This window comes from Bombina bombina, chromosome 6, assembly GCF_027579735.1.
Source record: "Bombina bombina isolate aBomBom1 chromosome 6, aBomBom1.pri, whole genome shotgun sequence".
In the NCBI taxonomy this organism is placed as follows: Eukaryota; Metazoa; Chordata; class Amphibia; order Anura; family Bombinatoridae; genus Bombina; species Bombina bombina.
In genome coordinates this window covers 956,401,188-956,421,585 of record NC_069504.1, presented here as the reverse complement: position 1 = coordinate 956,421,585, position 20,398 = coordinate 956,401,188, and the positions used below count along the sequence as shown (strand labels likewise).

The window sequence follows — 20,398 nt, the reverse complement described above, 5'->3', positions numbered from 1 at the left end:
TTGAACGTTAAAGCGACGAAGAAATAGTTCTTCACTATATTTTAAACTTTGATTTTCTATTGAGATATGTTTAAAAAAACTGCACACATACATAATCATGAACACACACATACTTAATATACATACAAACAAACGCACATACATATACACCTTTGAGCCCTTTCAAGTCCAACACCTTTTCATACCCAATGTCCCTGTCTTGATACAGATTTTGATACAAATTTGATACAAATTTTACAGAATAATAATAAATGGAATAAATGTACAAAAAATGTACAAGAACACAAACACTTAACAAAGGGTGAGAAAATGTTCAATGACAGTTTAATGTTATGTTAGGGTAGTTCCTGCAAAACGTAACAAACTGGTGGCCTTAAAAGTCTAAAAACACTTTATTGATCCATTTTAAAGACATAAAAAGGTAACAAATCACACTATTAAAAGCAGAGGTTAGTGCTGCCCATCTTACACGTTTAGGCATTCCTGCCTTAATCACAGATAATATGCCTCTTGAAAAATTCCATTGGTGCACACTAATTGAAGTCTCCAACGGGATAATTAGTCCATATCAACATTTAAATTATTACAAGAATGTATACAAATGAAACAATACATTAATATAGCATATAAGATTACTAACAATCACTATTTTGCAAGCTATTATAATAACAACCCTTAAAAATCCCAATCAATAGTTGAAGAATCCAAAAACAGCAAAACATATAAGAGCACACTCAGCATATATGATGAGAGTTTAATTTCTCTAAAACTGTAAATAGAAAAATATAATATTGTATTTATATTGTTAAAATTGAATTGTATAATCCCTAACATATCACTGCTAAAAGTAAATTACATGTCCCTGTAAATTAAAACCCTAAGGTTTCCCAGTCCTTAACTGGACCTTTAAGTAAGAGAGCCATCTGGTATCCACCTCTTAAAGGGCCAGTTACATGTTCATTGACAGACCTAATTAAAACATATTTAAATACGTACATATATAAAGTTTCTGGCTACATCCAAATAGGAGTTATCATGTTAAATGTCATTAAGCTTTTCCCTAATCAATACTACCTAGAAGTACAACCAACATATTGGGGTAGATTTATTAATGGTCGAGCGGACATGATTCGCTATAGCGAATCATGACCTCTCTACCTCGCTAAATGCCAACAGCATACGCTGTCTGCATTTAACAGTGCACAAGCATTTCTAGTGAATTGCTTGTGCAATGCCGCCCTCTGCTTACTGGCGGCCAATCGGCCGCTAGCAGGGGCCATCAATCATCCTGGTCGGATCAGGATGATTTCAGTCTGCCACCTAAAAGATGGCGGAGAATTTAAGGAGCAGTGGTCGTAAGACCAGAAATGATGGTGCATCGATGCAGCATCTGCTGCTTAATAAATCAACCCCATTGTTTCTAACATTGCCAAAAAGTACAACCCCAATTCCAAAAAAGTTGGGACAGTATGGAAAATGCAAACAAACAAAAAGAGTCATTTGAAAATGCAATTCACCCTGTACACTATTAAAAACACATTATTAATACCTTATTTGATGTTTTACTTTGTGAATTGAATGTATTTTTGTTAATATATACTCATTTCAAATCTGACGACTGCAACACGTTCCAAAAAAAGTTGGGACAGGGGCAATTTAGGACTAATAGCGATGTGACAAGTTGAAAAAACAAGGTGATGTGAAACAGGAAATTGTGTACTCATAGTATATAAGGATCCTCAAAAAAAGGCCTATTCCTTCAAGAGCAATGATGGGTCGAGGCTCGCCAATCTGCCAACAGATGAGTCAGCAGATAATCCAACACTTTGAGAACAACATTCCCAAAAGACGAATCGGTAGAATTTTGGGCATTTCACTTTCTACAGTGTCCAATATAATTAAGAGATTTAATGAATCTGGTCAAATCTCGGTGTGTAAAGGGCAAGGCTGAAAACCACATCTGAATGCGTGTGATCTCCGATCCTTCAGATGTCACTGTATCAAAAACCGTCATGAGTCTGTAATGGATATGCTGAAATGGTCTCGGGAATACTTTGATAAACCTTTGTCAGTCAACACCATTCCCTGCTGCATCCACAGATGCAAGTTAAGGCTTTACTATGCAAAGAAGAAGCCATACATCATCACTTTCCAGAAGTGCCTACTACATCTCTGGGCTCGGTCTCATCTGAGATGGACATTATATAGCTCCTAGGTAAAAGTAGATTTTTCAGAATTTAAAATTGTAACCCCAACTGGATATTGTTTAATTCTGTAGCAAAGTTCTCACATAAAAAATAAACAAAGGTCATCAATATACATTTTGCATCCCTCAAAAGTTGATAAGTGGTGATCAGAGAAAACATGAAACTGTTCCCACCAGCCCATGTAAAGTTTGGCAAAGGCAAGGACAAAAAATATGGTAATTCCTCCATATGCATAAAAATTGTTATGAATGTGCTATCCTCTAATGGTTAAACATGTTAAAACATCTGCCTACTGACATTCTAGGAGTATTTGGTTTAAAGATAAATTAAAAACTGCATCGCAGCAAGTTTTAAAAAAATAGGTAGTTAATTTATCATATAGGTAGTGTCAAATATTAGAATGTTTAATCCTTTGAGTGCTAAGCACTTTCCCACCTGGGTGCTAAGCTTTTTTAAGTTTTTTTTATTTTTTTATTTTTTGAACATTTTTTTAACTTTTTTTTTTCTTTTCAGATCCCCAATACTTACACTGTTGGAAAGGTTAGGCGATTAGATGCCTGAAATACAGGGTTCTAAGCAGCATGCCCCCTGCTCCTATACTTAACATTATTAAGTATAAATAAAGTTGCGCAGTGACATCATCTCGTTATTGCGCGTGACGTCACCACGCATAACGTGAAGCCCTGGCGATGCCTGTCACTATGCAGGCCCGATCGCCGGGGTAGGAGCGGATGGGAGCCCCCAGATCTCCCTCAAGGTGGGAGAGTGCTAGTGACGGCTCTGAGCCATCATTAGCACCAGAGTGGGAAACTCTGAGTCGTCATTAGCACTCAAGGGGTTAAGATCTGATTTTCCAAATGTTTTACTTTATTTTATAAAATTCAGATGATTATGGGAAACATATTGAATAATAATGTCATACTGTCAGCAAGTTAAGATTTACCTGATTGCATCATTTTCATAAGAAATCCCTTATTGGGGATGATTTATCATGGCCCAAATGGGGCCAAATACCCCGGGAGTTAAGAATTAGCATTCTTAAAACTGCTGCTCCTTAACTCGCCCACCGCCTCTGAGGTGGCGGACATCAATCTGCCCGATCCCATATGACTGGGTTGATTGACACCCCCTGCCAGCGACCGATTGGCAGAGAATCTGCAGGGGGCGGCATTGCACAAGCGGTTCACCAGAACTGCTTGTGAAATGATAAATGCCGACGAGATATGCTATCATCATTTATCGATGTCTGGTGGACATTATCACTACAGCGGATCATGTCCGCCAGACAAATGATAGATCGGTCCCTTAGACTTTACTTTTATTAGATAATCCAGGGCAGGCAACAATAATAACTAATAATTTATATGGTCAACTTATTGGTCCCAATATGTTTCTATGACAACGTGTAGCCATCTAATGTTTACCCTTCAAAAAGAACCATATTTTGAGTTAACGCTGTAAAAAATATTAAGATAATAGGGGAGCCAATATGCACATGAATATTGTGAAATATCAAAACAAAATTTTTAAATATTTCTTGTCATATTATCTGCTTATTTCCAACCACTGTAAATAAATGTAGGTTTTATATATATATATATATATATATATATATATATATATATATATATATATCTACATATATATATATACACAGTATATTATATCTCTACTAGGAATTTCACAGCTTTCAATGTCAAAATCACAATCAAGACATTAATCTTGTAAATATATTTAGGAGAAACACGGTGATAGATCTACTTTTAACCATTCTTAGATTTTAGATTAAAACGTTGGTCTATTATATGAAGATATAATGCTTTGTAGAAACTTTATTTGGTTATTAAATCCAATTGATAATAATCCAGTTTAGAAGATTTATACGTAAACTCTCAAGACGTTTATTGGTAGACTAGATTCCTAGAATTGAAATAAACTGGTGATTGTTAACATTGCATTAGTCCACTCAAAAGTCAGCACAATCATTTCTGTTAACTGTTAATCGAAAAATTTCTGACAATTCTTAAATTCAGCATAAAAATTATGCACCAAAGGAAACAAATTGTAAAAAGTGTGTTTACAAACATTTACAAACATTTTAGAATTGAAAACATGTATAACAATTTGAATTATAAAAAATTTACTCACCTCAAGATGAGTGCTCGTAGTTAATGCCTCCTTAGCATTGTCTTTTTCAATGCTTGAACTGTCAGAATCAATAAGATTAGCTACTGGAACATTCTGGTTTTGTTTTAGAAATGAAAAGTCACTTTCTTTATTGTCTAATGCCACACAAACATCATACGAAAATGGCAGAGGCAAAGTACCATTACTATATCTTGAAAATAATCTTGGATCAATTTGAGAATATATATTTGCATTCAGAGAGTTGACTGCTGTAGCTGGTTTAAGTTTTCTGTATTTTGATACAACTGCCAAGATCACCGTCAACATAAATAAAAAAGAAATTAGGGCTAAGGCAATAACCAAATATAGCTGTAAATTAGACTGAGAACCAATATCTGTAGGCTGGTTATGAAGTTCAGGAAGAACTTGCTGAAAACTGTGTGCAACAACAAAATTTAATGAGACTGTGGCTGAGAGAGGTGGGTTTCCATTGTCCTTCACCATAACAACAACTTTTTGACGTAAAGCATCTTTTTCTTGAAATGAACGAGATGTCCTGATCTCACCATTGTTTTGTGCAATGCTAAAATAGGATGGGTCTGATACTTGTAAAAAATGATAGGAGAGCCATGCATTGTGTCCAAAGTCAGCATCCACAGCTACCACTTTAGTGACTAGATAACCTTGTTCAAAAGACAGTGGAACCATTTCAAACAAAGTTGAACCATCACTTTCTGGTGAAGGATAAAGAATGATTGGTGCATTATCATTCTGATCTATAATACAAATTCTCAGGGTTGCATTGCTGCTTAGAGATGGGGTCCCACTATCTTTAGCCATTACTTCAATGTAAAATTCCTTTTGTTGCTCATAATCAAATGATTGTTGTGCATATACAACACCGGTCTCTGGGTTGATGGACAGATAAGACGATACACGTATTTCCTCCATCTTCCAACTACTAATTGAATAGACTATTTTAGCATTTTCTTTTGTATCAAGATCTGAAGCATGCATTCTGTATATTGATGCTCCCTTGAGGTTATTTTCTTGTATGTAGGCAACATAGGTTGTTTTTTCAAAAACAGGTGCATTATCATTTATATCTGATATCTCTAATCTAATGATTTTTCTAGATGATAATGGAGGCGATCCTTTGTCAGTTGCCAAAACAGCAATATCATAAAATGATATATTTTCTCTATCCATAGCATAAACTGTCACTATTTTATAATAGTTTCCAGATGACGATAATAATTTAAAAGCTGATGTTTCTGTAATTTTGCAGATTACTTCACTATTTTCTTCAGAATCTTTATCATGGACATTAATAAGAGCAACTACTGTACCAGGTAAGGCATTCTCTGAAATTATTGATGTTATAGAGTTAACAGTTATCTCAGGTACATTATCATTTACATCTATTATCTTTATCAACACTTTGGCATGTGAAGCTAGGCCTCCTCCATCCTGTGCCTGCACAAGTATCTCATAAGCTTTAGCTGTTTCAAAATCCACATAGTTGATATTTTTAATTTCACCATTATTTGGATCAATACTAAATACCTTCAGAGCATCTTCTTGAATATTGCTGAATGAGAAGAGGATCTGTGAATTTGAGCCTTCATCTTTATCACTAGCTTGTAATTGAAGAACTGTAGTGTTGATTGGAGCGTTTTCCTTTAAATTGACTTTATATACATTTTGTGTAAATATAGGAAAGTTGTCATTGACATCAATAACATGTATTTTAATCACTGCAGTGCCAGTTTTGGGGGGACTTCCTCCATCAAAAGCTGTAAGTGTAAGCTCAAGAGAGCTTTGAATTTCACGGTCTAAGGGCTTCTCTAAAACAATTTCTGGCAATGTAATATCATCAGAATTTGCCTTTTCTATCAATAAAAAGTATTCATTTGCACTAAGTTTGTAGCCTTGAATTGAATTAATTCCTAAATCTGTATCTCTTGCATTTTGCAATACAAATTGTGCTCCAAGTGAAGTAGTTTCGATCATTTCCAATTTTATTGTTTCATGAAAAAATTTGGGGGCATTGTCATTTATATCCTGAATTTCAATTTTCACATGGAAAACATTTAAAGGATTTTCCAGCAATGCATCAAATGTTAAAAAGCATTTGTTTGATGCTCCACACAGTGTCTCCCTGTCTATCCTGTCTCTAACATACAAATTTCCATTTTCTAAACTGATTGTAAAATATTTCTCTGAAATATGAGACACAATTTGGAAATTTCTACTTGACAGTTCTTTAATATTCAAACCCAGATCATTTGCTATATTTCCTACAAGTGAACCTTTTCTCATTTCCTCTAAAATAGAATACTGAAGCTCACCTGAGACTGCATGACAAAGCCAAGAGATATGAAAGAAAAATAATACTTGCCATCTCATTCCTTTGTAGATCTTTGCTGGTTGTGTCTTCATCTTAGATTTGTATATGTAAATTTACAAAGTAGCACCAGTTTGATAACCCAATAACAAAAAAATATTTATAATTTATCCTTCTGCATACCAAGTAGAGAGATGCTGTTTTGAAGGTGAGCTCAAAATGGCAATATTTTCCTTTGCAATTTAGCAAGAGTGGATCACTTTTTCAGCTTATTCACCTTCTTAGTAAACAGCGGCGCTTTGAGGCGTAAAAGTGGAACTGCAGGACAACTGAAATTCATGGACTGAAGTGTATTTTGAAAAAAATAATAATAATATCAATAATATGCCGCACAGGCTAAACTGCCAGATATTTCAGGTGTATGTGACATAACATATATTGAGTATTATTTAAAGTTAATCAGTATGTTTATCTTTTAAATTAAGACTAGATATCTAGGAAAATTTAATATTTTATTTGGTTTTACCATCATTCTGATCAGACAGATACAAAAAAATTAAATAAATTAATTACGTACGTATGGTAAAAGAATGTAAATTTCTAACAAAGGAATTTAAGGTCATTTAATTAAAGGGAAAGGTTTCTGGAAATTTAAAGGAACGTAAAAATGCAAAATGAAAATGATCTAAAGTCTTCAAAGCATGTTATTAATGTACTATTGCTTTCAAATCACTATGTATTAAACCCAGACTCGGCTCCAGAACAAATTAAATGGGGGGGCATTTTTTTTTTCACGACGGGGCACGCATTTTTTACAAAGCATGTATGAGAGTCAAAATAAGAGCAGAGTGAGGGAACATTCCTTACAAGAGAAATAAAATAATGCTACACTGACAGTGCAATTACCACTCAGAGTGACATCTGCGTTTCTACTCAAATACACTCGCAACAGAAGCATCTGCCAGAAGCACTTTTAATCCATACTGCACTGAGACTATAGTGGATATATCAAGCAAATGCATATAGAGAGTAAACTACTGGTCAATGTAATCAGCTGGTAATGTTAGTAAACGACATAAAATATGCATGACAAGAAGATATATTAGCATCAGGAAACCAAATGCTTTGCCCGTCAAGGTCGTGAGTGAGCCGCTATGCCAGTCACAGGCTCAGAGCGAATGCTGCCTGCCTCCCCGGTGGGTATATAATGCGGGCACAGAGCAGGGTCAAAGCTCAGTTAACTCTGTATAATATGGTAAATAGAAAAGCTTGGGACTTACTGTGATACAGCAACCGGTGTGCGCCTCTGAGGGCCACCATGTTTATGTAAAGTAGAAGCATTCCCTTAGTTAGTGTGCTGCTGCTGTCGGATGAGAATGGCTCCTTCCCCTACTGCTTGTTTTGCTGGCCCAGTGCAGGCATTGGACTGTAACTTGAGCACGACACACATATGGGCTGGACAAGAGGTTGGCATTGTATAAGGAACCACCCACTTTGTGTGACTGGTATAGATAGACATGCTATGCTGGGAACACCTACTCCGTGTGACTGCTATATACACACTATAATGGGAACACCCACACCATGATTGATATGTACACAATTTGCTAAGTGGTTGCTGGTATCATTTGTGAACTGTTCCCATTGAGTGACTGGTTTACAAAGTTTTTTGAGAACATTTATAGTTCGGGGCTGGTGTTATAGCTACCCTAGGTGAAGGTGCATTGCGTATAAGAGATTTATTCTATACAGTCTCCCTGTAAGAGTCTGGTTTGCACACATTGTGCAGGGACCAGTTTCTATGTGTTGCTTGTAAAAGATCAGCATCATTCCACTGAGAAAGTGATACACACACAATATGCTATGTGAATACCCACTTGGTGTGACTGGTATCATAACTAGGGTTACCACCTTTCCAAAATTATGACACACTTGTTTATACAATAACAAAATTATGTTTTTTGAGGGGGCACATCATTCCATTTGGGCGGGCATTGCCTGTCAATGCTCCCCCTTGGAGCCGACCCTGATTTAACCGCTGTTGAATATTCAAACAACAGTTTATGTGAAAACTGAATTGTTATAAGTAATTGAATTATGATAAGCAATTGCTGTGGACTGTGCATGTGCACTGAAAACACAGTTATAGTTGTATTAATGAATGGCATTCAAAGTGAAACATTTGGTAATATACCATAAATGAGCAAATACTTTGTTTTGGTAGAGTTAATATATTTTAGGGTACAGTGTTTTATTAACTATTGCATTAATATAATTGTCAAAATGCTTGATTTGTATTTATTTGTAATCAGATTTTAACTTTGATGGTCTCTTTTTTAGTTACCTGGAGAATTAGAATATGCAATCCTGCCTATAAATACTTTAAAGGGACCCTGAACCCCATTTTTTTTCATGATTCAGATAGAGCATTACATTTTAAGCAATGTTCTAATTTACTCTTATTATCAATTTTTCTTCGTTCTCTTGCTATTTTTATTTTAACAGCAGGAATGTAAATCATAGCAGCCAGCCCATTTTAGGTTCAGCACCATGAATAGTGCTTGCTTATTGGAGGCTTACATTTACCCACCAATAAGCAAGCATAACTCAGGTTTCTCAACCAAAAATGGTCCGGCTCCAATGCATCACATTCCTGCTTTGTAAATAAAGATAGCAAGAGAACAAAGAAAAATTGATAATAGGAGTAAATTAGAAAGTTGCTTAAAATTGCATGCTGAAAGAAAAAAAATGGGGTTAGTGTCTCTTTAAGTCTTGATTTAAAAACCATGTGTATGAATCTGTGTGAGTGTATACAAGTGTGACTGTGCCCACTTGCGTGACACAGTATAAGTAACTCTTTGGACAAATGTTAATTAATCAAGTTGATTACTCCATCACATTGGTATGTTAATTATTTTGTTGCCAAAGCTTGCATTACTTGTTGAAATAACCACATGATCACAAGCAGCACACAAATATTTCAAATAAAATGGTGCAGCTTTGCATCTGATCCAATTGTTAGGAAAAATGCAATTTGTAGAAGAAAACACCTTTGCTTAGCTTAATTACCAAGTTATGGAGCACAATTTTGTCAAAGTTTATCCATACCAAAAGAAACATTGTAATGGGTATACCTAATAAAATAAAAAATGAAACAAACAAATCAAACCTTACCAGAATGTATATCCTGTATAATCATGTATAGAAACAACTCAAATTACCAGTTAATGCCTTTGCCTTAAATTCCATGCTCACAGAACTACAAGTAATACTAATAAGAAACATTTGACATATTTCATCATTTTTAGGAAATATCACAATATGAGCATTTAGTAAATATAAACAATAACTCACCTCAACAATATTAGTAGTAGTTTCAGTTTCTTGTGTGTCTTCATTTTCTGTTCCTGTATTTTCAGAGTCAATGAGATTGGGTATTGTTGCATTTTGGTTAGGTTTTAGAAAAGAAAAGTCACTTTTATTAGAATCCAGTGCCACACAGACATCATAAGAGAAAGGCATTGGCAATGAACCATTACTATACCTTGACAAAACTCTGGGATCAACTTGAGAATATATGTTTGTATTTAAGGCATTAAAAGCTGGAGATGGTTGAAGTTTCCTGTATTTTGATATAACTGCAAAAATTACAGTAAACATAAATAAAAAAGAGATCAGTGCTAAGGCAATTACTAAATAGAATTGTAAATTAGACTGAGAGTTAAAATCTTTAGGTTGACTATCAAGTTCTGGAAGAATTTGCTGAAAACTTTCTGCAACAATTATATTTAATGTAACTGTGGTTGAGAGAGAAGGATTTCCATTGTCCTTAACCATAACAACAACCTTTTGGCGTAAAGCATCTTTCTCTTGAAAGCCATGCAGTGTCCTGATCTCACCAGTAGCCTGACCAATGTTGAAATATGATGGTTCTGAAGTTTGTATTAGATGATAAGAAAGCCAAGCATTGTGGCCAGAGTCAGCATCCACTGCCACCACTTTAGTAACTATATATCCTGGTTCAGAGGCTAGAGAAACCATCTCAAACAAGGTTGAACCATCAATTTCTTGAGAAGGGTAAAGAATGTTTGGTGTATTGTCATTCAGATCTATAACACAAATCTTAACAGTTACATTGCTGTTCAAAGAAGGACTTCCATTGTCTCTAGCCATTGCCCAGAAATTAAATTCTTTCTGATGTTCATAGTCAAATGCCTGTTGTGCATAAAGAACTCCGGTTACAGGATTTATTGATATATACAGGCTAAGAGGAGAATCCTCCATTATGGTATTAAAAATTGAATATGTAAGTTTAGAATTATCTTCAAAATCAAGATCTGAAGCATGTATGCTGTATATTGATGTTCCAGGGGAGTTATTTTCTGAAACATAAATAAGGTATGAAGGTTTCTCAAAAATAGGTGGGTTATCATTTACATCAGATATATCTAATGTAATTGCTTTTGTAGTGGACAATGGGGGAGATCCTTTGTCAGTTGCTATAACAGTGATATTATGTTGTGGTTTTTTTTCTCTGTCAATGGGCTTTGTAGTAAGTATTTTATAATAGCTGCCAGTTGATGATGACAATTTAAATGTTGTATCTGTAATCTGACATATGACTTCTCCATTTTCTCCAGAGTCTTTATCGTGGACATTAATCAGTGCCACCACCGTTCCAGGTAAGGCATCCTCAGAGACAGGGCTAGTGATTGAATTAATAGTTATCTCAGGTGCATTGTCATTTGCATCAATTAAACTTATTATAACATTTGTATGTGTAGCAAGACCTCCTCCATCTTGAGCTTGTACAAACATTTCATAAATGTTAGCCAATTCATAGTCTAGGTTTTTGTTAGTTTTAATCTCTCCAGTATTTGCATTAATGCTAAAAAGTTTTAATGCATCTTCTTGAATATTGCTAAAGGAGTATGTGATTTGTGAATTTGAGCCTTCATCTTTATCATTAGCTAGCAGTTGAAGAACTGAAGTGTTGACTGGTACATTTTCAATTACAGAAATTTTATACACATCTTGGGAGAAGACAGGAAAATTATCATTAACATCAAGAATGCTAATTTTAACTAGTGCAGTGCCTGTTTTAGGGGGTTTTCCTCCATCAGAGGCTATTAAAATAAGCTCATAAAAGTTTTGTGTTTCTCGGTCTAAAGACTTTTCTAAAACCATTTCTGGAAAAATAACACCTTCAGCATTAGTCTTTTCTCCTAAAGTAAAATGTTGGTTGACACTAAGCTTATAATTTTTTATTGAGTTCATTCCTAAATCCAGGTCACCCGCATTTTGCAATAGAAATCGGGCTCCTGGTAATGTTGATTCAAGAATTTCTAACTTAATTATTTCATGAAAAAACTTTGGAGCATTGTCATTTATATCTTGAATTTCAATCTTAACATGAAAAACATTCAAAGGATTTTCAACCAATGCATCAAATGCTAGAAAACATGGGTCTACTACTCCACACAGGGTCTCTCTGTCTATCCTGTCTCTGACATATAAATTTCCATTTTCTAGGCTGACTGTAAAATATTTCTCTGCAACATGGGAAACAATGTGACATTTTCTAGATGACAGATCCTTAATGTTCAATCCAAGATCATTTGCTAAATTTCCTATAATAGATCCTTTTCTAATTTCTTCAAAAATAGAATAATGGAGGTCACTAGAGAATGAATAGCAGAGTCTAAAATATATCAATGAAAATATTACTTGCCATCTTATTCCATTGTAAACTTGGGTCTTCATCTTTTTTGTTTCTGTGAATTTCCAGTAAATTCTCAGTGCTGGTTCTTTATATATTCTTCAGAATGACAATCCAGAATATTTATATTATAGAATTCAATACTACCTCACCAGAAATCATCATTGGAAGATAACAAAATGGTTGTGTTTCTTCTTGCAGATCTACACTGTTATTGCTAGCAGTGTCAGTGGATTCCATTTTCAGCTTCTTAGTAAACAGCGGCGCTCTGAGGCAAAAATGTTGAACTGCACCCCAGACATGTTATAATGCTCTTTTTTTATCAATATTCAGTTAATTTCAATACTATGTTTTTATACTTCCGTTAAAATTAATGCAACTGGAAATTAAATTTCAACTTTTAATTTGATTTATGTTTTTCTTGTACCTTTTACTTTAACAAGAATATTATACTATTAAATGTTGTCTTTAAAAAGATTTTAAATATTAAATACTTAATGATCAGCTTGAAATCAATGTTATTCAGACACAAAAATTATTTGAATTCACATATTGTAACAGTATTCATTTCATCACACAATCTGTCTATTAGAATATAATATTTCCAAGCAATTTAATATGAAATGCAGCAGGTACTCATCAAGATCTGGGTATGCTAAATATTATTTTAAATAAACATCTGAAAGTGGTATTAAATACATATTCTAAATGACATGACAAGGAAAAGTAGAGGGAACTGAGCACTGTGCACTCAGAGGTACATAATAAACAAAAAATAATAATTTTACATTTATAGAGAATATTTAAAAGTATGATACACAGGACTTGCGTTAGGCGGCTTTCCAAGATGGCCATGAGTTTGCAGTGCTCAGCATAATGATAATATTATTGTAGTAGAGTGTGGCCATCTTTGGTGCCATCCTTGTTTCCCTTGTCAGTTTAGCTTCTGGGCATACTTTAGAATCAGGAAATATGTCTTGGCCACTGATTAGTGTATATGGTGTATGCATGATACACCATATAACACTGCTTGCAATATGGTCAGCTGTAAAGGTATTATATACTTGACTGCTTCCTAATGTCTCTTTATGTCATTGTGGACATGTATTATACTATACTCATTGTATGCCTGTGCATTAATGATTATATCTGTGATGTATCTGTTCCCACAATAAAAAAAAATGGACAAAAAAGGATGATAAATATGTTATTTTATTGTATAATTTCATTCTGCAATACCAGAAGGAGAGACAACAACACCTCACCACTTGTACACCTGCCTCTGGATTTAAGGCCCCATCTTTCCAGCGTTCTAGGTTTGTTTGTTTTACACATTGTGTCTTTCTATTGTTATTTAAAATAAATAATTAAATACAATGTGTTGATTTTGAACTGACCTAGTTACAATGCTGTATTTGAACTCAGAAATGCTAGACCTAAGCTATCATGCAACATTTAATATGAACAAAGGGGAGGACTCTACAGCTAAAGGTAGGGTCATTTATTTGAATCGTCTGCTTACAAATGCTTGCAGAAGCAGCATTTGTGAATTGGTTTATAGAATCAGCCCGCAATTACCTTTCAAAATAATAATAATATTGGTTTTCTGTTATAAAGTTTTCCATAAAACATATTAGAATACCAAAATAAATGGTAAAAAGTTCACAATGGTTCATTAAGGTTTATGAATGTGGTGAATTGCATTTTTTAAGTAATTAAAAAGATGGGATGAAAATAGGGGTTTATTAAGAATGTCAAGAGTGGATAGCTTTCATGCCATTGTTTACCATAAATTAAAGTTTTATCCCAACATCAGATACAGAAATGTTGACCTAGTAACTTAAGTATCAGAATATAAATATATACGCTATGTATAGTTCATAGGACTATTTTAAAATATATTAAGAATTTCACAGCAACCTACTGAATATAAAACAATGCTATAGACATAATAATGATTTCAACCAAGGGGAAGGGAAAATATGGTGATCCATTTAAAGAATGATGATAAATGTTTGTAAATTGTAAACTATATCAAAGTTCAAATTAAAACTTAGTTAATTCTGTCAAAAATGATATTCTTCATTGACATATTCACTAAGTATAATGCATCAATTTACTCAGCAACCTTTTGAAGACATCTTTGGTTCAAGTTCATACTGTCACTAGTTTGGATAACTAGATAATCAATGAGATTTCAAAAAGAAAAATCAAAATTTTAGAAAGAAAAAACTAAAGTATTCCCAGTTCTGGGAATTCCCTGTAATTTACAGTCATAGCGGTAGATTTATCATAGTGCGAGCGGACATGATACTATGTAGTGTATCATGTCCCCTGCACATTGATAAATGCTGACAGTATACGCTATCGGCATTTATCATTGCACCAGCAGTTCTTGTGAACTGCTGGTACAATGCCGCCCCCTGCAGATTCGCGGCCAATTGACCTCTAGAAGGGGGTGTCAATCAAACTGATCATATTTGATCAGGTTGATTTCTGTCCATGGCCTCAGAGCAGGCGGACAAGTTCTTAATAACTTCATAACTTCTGTTTCCGAGGAGCTCGCGCAGAAACAGGGGCATCAAGCACCATATGGAGCTTGATAAATCGGCCCCATAAAATCCATGTGCCACCTATAAATAATATAAAATTTGGTTTTAGTAAAGGCAGTCTATATTCCAATTTCTTTTCACTAAAACCAATATGTCAGAGGTGGGAGCAGTTCCATGTTTTCTCAGAAAGTAATCATCATTTGTAACATTTGTGGGAAACCAGTAACATTATATAGATGACCTTTTGTTTATATTTAAAGGCACTAAGGAGGAACGTGTTAGTTTTGATGAGGATTTGATAAAAATCTAATTGGCTTACAATTTACCTCTATGAGTAATGTTTTCAGCATTGTTTTTTTAGATCTTGTGTTGAAACAGGATATTAGCACTGGGAAGGTTGAGAATAAAGTTACAGGAAACCTCAATTCTAATGCATATTTGCATGGCTGCTATACCCATCCTAGACATGTGAATAAAGGGATAGAAAAAGGACAATGTATCCATTTAAAATTGAATTTTTCTTAACATGAAGACTTTATGACAGAAAGTGTGATATTAAAGCAACAACTGCAAGCTATGGGTTACACTGATGAAATTATAAATATCGATTTTTAGAAGCTGATGCTCTAAATAGAGATGATTTGTTGTCCGTCTTGCAAGAGACTAAAGAGGAAGGATTGCATTCTGAATCCTAAATTCAAAACTACAGTAGACACTTTGTTCAGGTTTGAGAAAGCCTCTCCAAATATCTGCATCTTTTCAGTGGATACAATGGGCTGAGGAATGTAAGAGCTAATGGATGTGATTTAATCCCGAGACGTAATAGAACTATTGGGAATTATGCAGCACCTAGTGCTCTTGGAGTAAACAAGAGACCAATAAGTTGGTTACACTGTTGGGTTATTCCAAATGGTGGGTACACTGACTGCAAAAAGTGTGATTTTGCCACGACTTGTACACAATTGTAATCAGTGACCTATGAGAGCTTATGATGTTTGTTCATGTACTAAATGTACCAACTGTCAAACTATCTATGTTATAAGTAACAATGATATTTTTGTTTCTATAGAGTTAACAACTATCTCAGGCCCATTATCACTTCCAGGCATACCTCGGATATATTGCAGATTTGTTTTCAGACCACTGCAATAAAGCAAATATTGCAATAAAGTGAGTCACATAAATGTTTTGGGTTCCCAGTGCATATAAAAGTTATGTCCACACTATATTGTAGTCGATTAAGTGTGCAATAGCATTATGTCTAAAAACAATGTACATACCTTAATTAAAAAATACGTTATTGTTAAAAAAATGCTTGCCATCATTTGAGCCTTCAGCATGTCGTAATCTTTTTGCTGGTGGTGTGCACATATATAAATGTGTATTTATGAGTTTATATGTACACTGGATATAAAAAGTCTACACACCCCTGTTAAAATGTCAGGTTTCTGTGATGTAAAAAAATGAGACAAAGATAAATCATTTCAGAACTTTTTCCACCTTTAATGTGACCTATAAACTGTACAACTCAATTGAACAACAAACTGAAATCTTTTAGGTAAAGGGAAATAAAAAAAAAAAACTAAAATAATATGGTTGCATAAGTGTGAACTCCCTTTTATAACTGGGGATGTAGCTGTGTTCAGAATTAAGCAATCACATTCAAAATCATGTTAAATAGGAGTCAGTACACACCTGTCATCATTTAAAGTGCCTCTGATTAACCCCAAATAAAGTTCGGCTATTCTAGTAGGTCTTTCCTGACATTTTGTTAGTCGCATCCTACAGCAAAAGCCATGGTCCGCAGAGAGCTTCTAAAGCATTAGAGGGATCTCATTGTTAAAAGGTATCAGTCAGGAGAAGGGTACAAAAGAATTTCCAAGGCATTAGATATACCATGGAACACAGTGAAGACAGTCATCATCAAGTGAAGAAAATATGGTGCAACAGTGACATTACCAAGAACTGGATGTCCCTCCAATATTGATGAAAAGACGAGAAGAAAACTGATCTGGGAGGCTGCCAAGAGGCCTACAGCAACATTAAAGGAGCTGCAGGAATATCTGGCAAGTACTGGCTGTGTGGTACATGTGACAACAATCGCCCAAATTCTTCATATGTCTGGGCTATGGGGTAGTGTGGCAAGAAGGAAGCCTTTTCTTAAAAAAAAAAAACATCCAAGCCCAGCTAAATTTTGCAAAAACACATCTGAAGTTTCCCAAAAGCATGTTGCAAAAGGTGTTCTGGTCTGATGAAACCAAAGTTGAACTTTTTGGCCATAATTCCAAAAGATATGTTTGGCGCAAAAACAACACTGCATATCACCAAAAGAACACCATACCCACAGCGAAGCATGGTGGTGTCAGCATCATGCTTTGGGGCTGTTTTACTTCAGCTGGAACTGGGGCCTTAGTCAAGGTAGAGGGAATAATGAACAGTTCTAAATACCAGACAATATTGGCACAAAACCTTCAGGCTTCTGCTAGAAAGCTGAACATGAAGTGGAACTTCATCTTTCAGCATGACAACGACCCAGCCAGAGCCCAGACCTGAATCCAATTCAAAATCTGTGGGGTGATCTGAAGAGGGCTGTGCACAGGAGATGCCCTCGCATTCTGACAGATTTAGAGTGTTTTTGCAAAGAAGAGTGGGCAAATCTTGCCAAGTCAAGATGTGCCATGCTGAAAAACTCATACCCAAAAAGACTGAGTGCTGTAATAAAATCAAAAGGTGCTTCAATAAAGTATTAGTTTAAGAGTGTTCACACTTATGCAACCATTATTTTTATTTTTTTATTTTTATTTTCCTTTACCTAAAAGATTTCAGTTTGTTTTTCAATTGAGTTGTACAGTTTATAGGTCAAATTAAAGGTGGAAAAAGTTCTGAAATGATTTATCTTTGTCTTATTTTTTTACATCACAGAAACCTGACATTTTAACAGGGGTGTGTAGACTTTTTATATCCACTGTATATATGTTGGAAAAATGGTGCTGATACACTTCCTCGACAAATGGTTGCCACAAACCTTCAATTTGTAAAAAAAAAAGCAAAATCTGCCAAGCGCAATAAAGCAAAGTGCAATAAAGTGAGGTACGTCTATACATATGTCATTTTTATTAACCAATAAGTGTGTGAAGCTAGGCCTCCCCATCATGTGCCTGCACAAGCATTCCATAGCTTGAATATTGTTGAATGAAAATGTTTTTGCATTTGAGCATTCATCTTCATCACTAGTTTTTAATTGAAGAAAAGGAGTGTTAATTGGTACATTTTTCTTTAAACTAATTATATATGCATCTTGTGTGGATATAGGAAAGTAATCGTTAACATCAATAATAGAAATTTTGATCACGTCAGTTTCAGTTTAGTGATTTCCTCCATCTAAAGCTGTTAAAACCAATTAAAATAAATGTGAGTCTTGTGGTGTAAATGCATCTCTAAAATAATTTCAGGTAATGTAATTGTATTTTCTTCCAATGTAAAATGCTGATGCTGATAATCTTGTAGTTTTGAACTGATTTGCAATACAAATTGTGTTAATATGATAGTGAATTTTTTCAGCATTGTTATTTATATAACAAATTTCATTCTAAACATGGAAAATAGTTAAATCAATACATCAAATGTTAAAGAAAAATCATTTGTTTGAAGCTCTACACAGTGTCAAAGGTGGACTTTTCCTAGTTCCCTATAAAATAGAATACTGAAGATCACCAGAGACTGCATGAAAAGCCAAGTCTCTTCATCTTAGAACTACATGTAAATTCCAGTACACCACCAGCCTGATAATACAAAAGAAAACCAATATATGTATAAAGTGATATATTTAATTTAATAAATAAAAGTATGCTCTTTTGAAGATCAGCTCAAATGGTTTTTTATGTATTTATTTATATATTTGCAAGACTTGATCTCTCATTTTGAGCTTCTTACCCTTCTTTGTAAACAGTGGCGCCTTGTGGCACAGATGTGCAACTGCAACAGAACTAGAATTTCTGAATTGCAGTTCACAGTATTTTATAATTATTTTGCAGGAAAAGTAAAAATTCACTGTTTTAGATTGAATAGCTTTCATATTCTAAGACAAGTTATACATATACAAAACTGTTCAATGCATTATTTAGTTACACAATCTCATTAACATGAGATTTCAAAATGATACTTTAAATATTTGGTGCCAGATTACAAGTTGCTCGCTAACAGTTACATGCAAGACTGGACTTCCGGTGGGCGGGTCATCTGGTAAGCAGCAGTAAAACGGAGTTCTGTATCTCCAACTCCCGAAAAAGTTTCACAAACTGCTTTCCAGATTGCCCCCATGCTCTGTTCTTGCCAGATGGATGGTCAGATTCTCCATCGGCGCACTCTGACCAAAAATAGAGAAAATCCTGCACATAGGACTCTGTTTCTGGTTCTAGTCCACGGAGGGAGCGGAGAAGAGGCGCAAATGGCGCAATATTAGGAAGGGGCTCTGGAGGCCTCTCCCTGGCCCAGATCCCAATTGAACCTACAGCTTCATGATTGTATAAGGGGAAAAGTGGAGTTGCCTGTATACCTTAGGCAGGATTCACGACGTCATCCCTGATCTCTGAGTGGAGGAAGGCTAACTTTATAAACGGATGCCATCTTGGAACACGGTCCCTGCTACCAGCCCTGTATACCCCACACTTGCGCAGATGAGCCATAAAATAAGTCAGGCACGGGAACCTGCACAGTCAGAAACAAACATATCAAGTAACTACAAGCAAGATAACAGGGGTCACTTTTATTCAGCAGCTTAAAGTGGAGACAATTCCTAACTTGTCACACAGTGCAGCTAGAGCTTAATGGGTCTTATAAATACTGCTATTGGACTGTTATATATACAATGACCATAAGTTATAAGCTGGCATTAGCTGCCTCCATGTTAAACAAGGCGGTGCGGAGAAGCCCCAATTTAGAAACATAGCTTTCCTCCCAAATCTAGGCTGCCTTTTTCCTCATCATATCTGAAAAGGTGGAGGGGAAAAGATAGTGAGACTATATTGGCAGGACCCTGTCTTTGAGGCACCTTAGGCATTACTACATACTGTGTCTGGAACCTAGAGGAACTTGCTGTGTTGTACCCATTGGTTTATTGGAGGGGCTTTGGGCTTATAGCCTTGCTTAATACCTGTCTGGAACATCCATAATCCCCCATGGACTGTATAATTGGAATAAATTCTACCTGTGCCTTTGTGGGGTTTGCTTCTTATTATTTGTAAGCATTGATATTCTAAATAACATTATAGCTCAACCTAGTGGTCGGAAGACATCATTACATCTGAGAGGATTTATCTACTAATCTTTGTTTTGGCTCTATGAAAGTTAACGATTACTTCCCAAGGCTGTCTCTGCCTAAAAAAGACACCATGAGTCACAGATCCAGAACACAGGATAAAAAGCTCCTCCCAGTCTGAGACTGGCA

General features: G+C 35.1%; 2 protein-coding genes across 2 annotated transcripts in view; both read right to left on the bottom strand.

The window, feature by feature from the left end:
* Nucleotides 1–4,085: 4,085 nt before the first annotated feature.
* LOC128664798 (protocadherin gamma-B5-like) lies at nt 4,086–6,776 on the bottom strand. The gene is made up of 2 exons (XM_053719601.1): nt 4,356–6,776; nt 4,086–4,127 (listed from the first exon to the last, which is right to left on the bottom strand). The coding sequence occupies exons 1-2, from the start codon at nt 6,774–6,776 to the stop codon at nt 4,086–4,088; spliced, it is 2,463 nt and encodes an 820-aa protein (XP_053575576.1).
* Nucleotides 6,777–6,937: 161 nt separating this feature from the next.
* The window catches only part of LOC128664797 (protocadherin gamma-B2-like), a 60,440-nt gene continuing 46,979 nt past the window's right edge, over nt 6,938–20,398 (bottom strand). The window contains exons 2-3 of the mRNA XM_053719600.1: nt 10,036–12,382; nt 6,938–7,024 (exon numbers count right to left, since the gene is read on the bottom strand). Coding sequence (XP_053575575.1) covers nt 6,938–7,024; nt 10,036–12,382 — 2,434 coding nt within the window. The remainder of the gene's footprint in view (nt 7,025–10,035; nt 12,383–20,398) is intronic.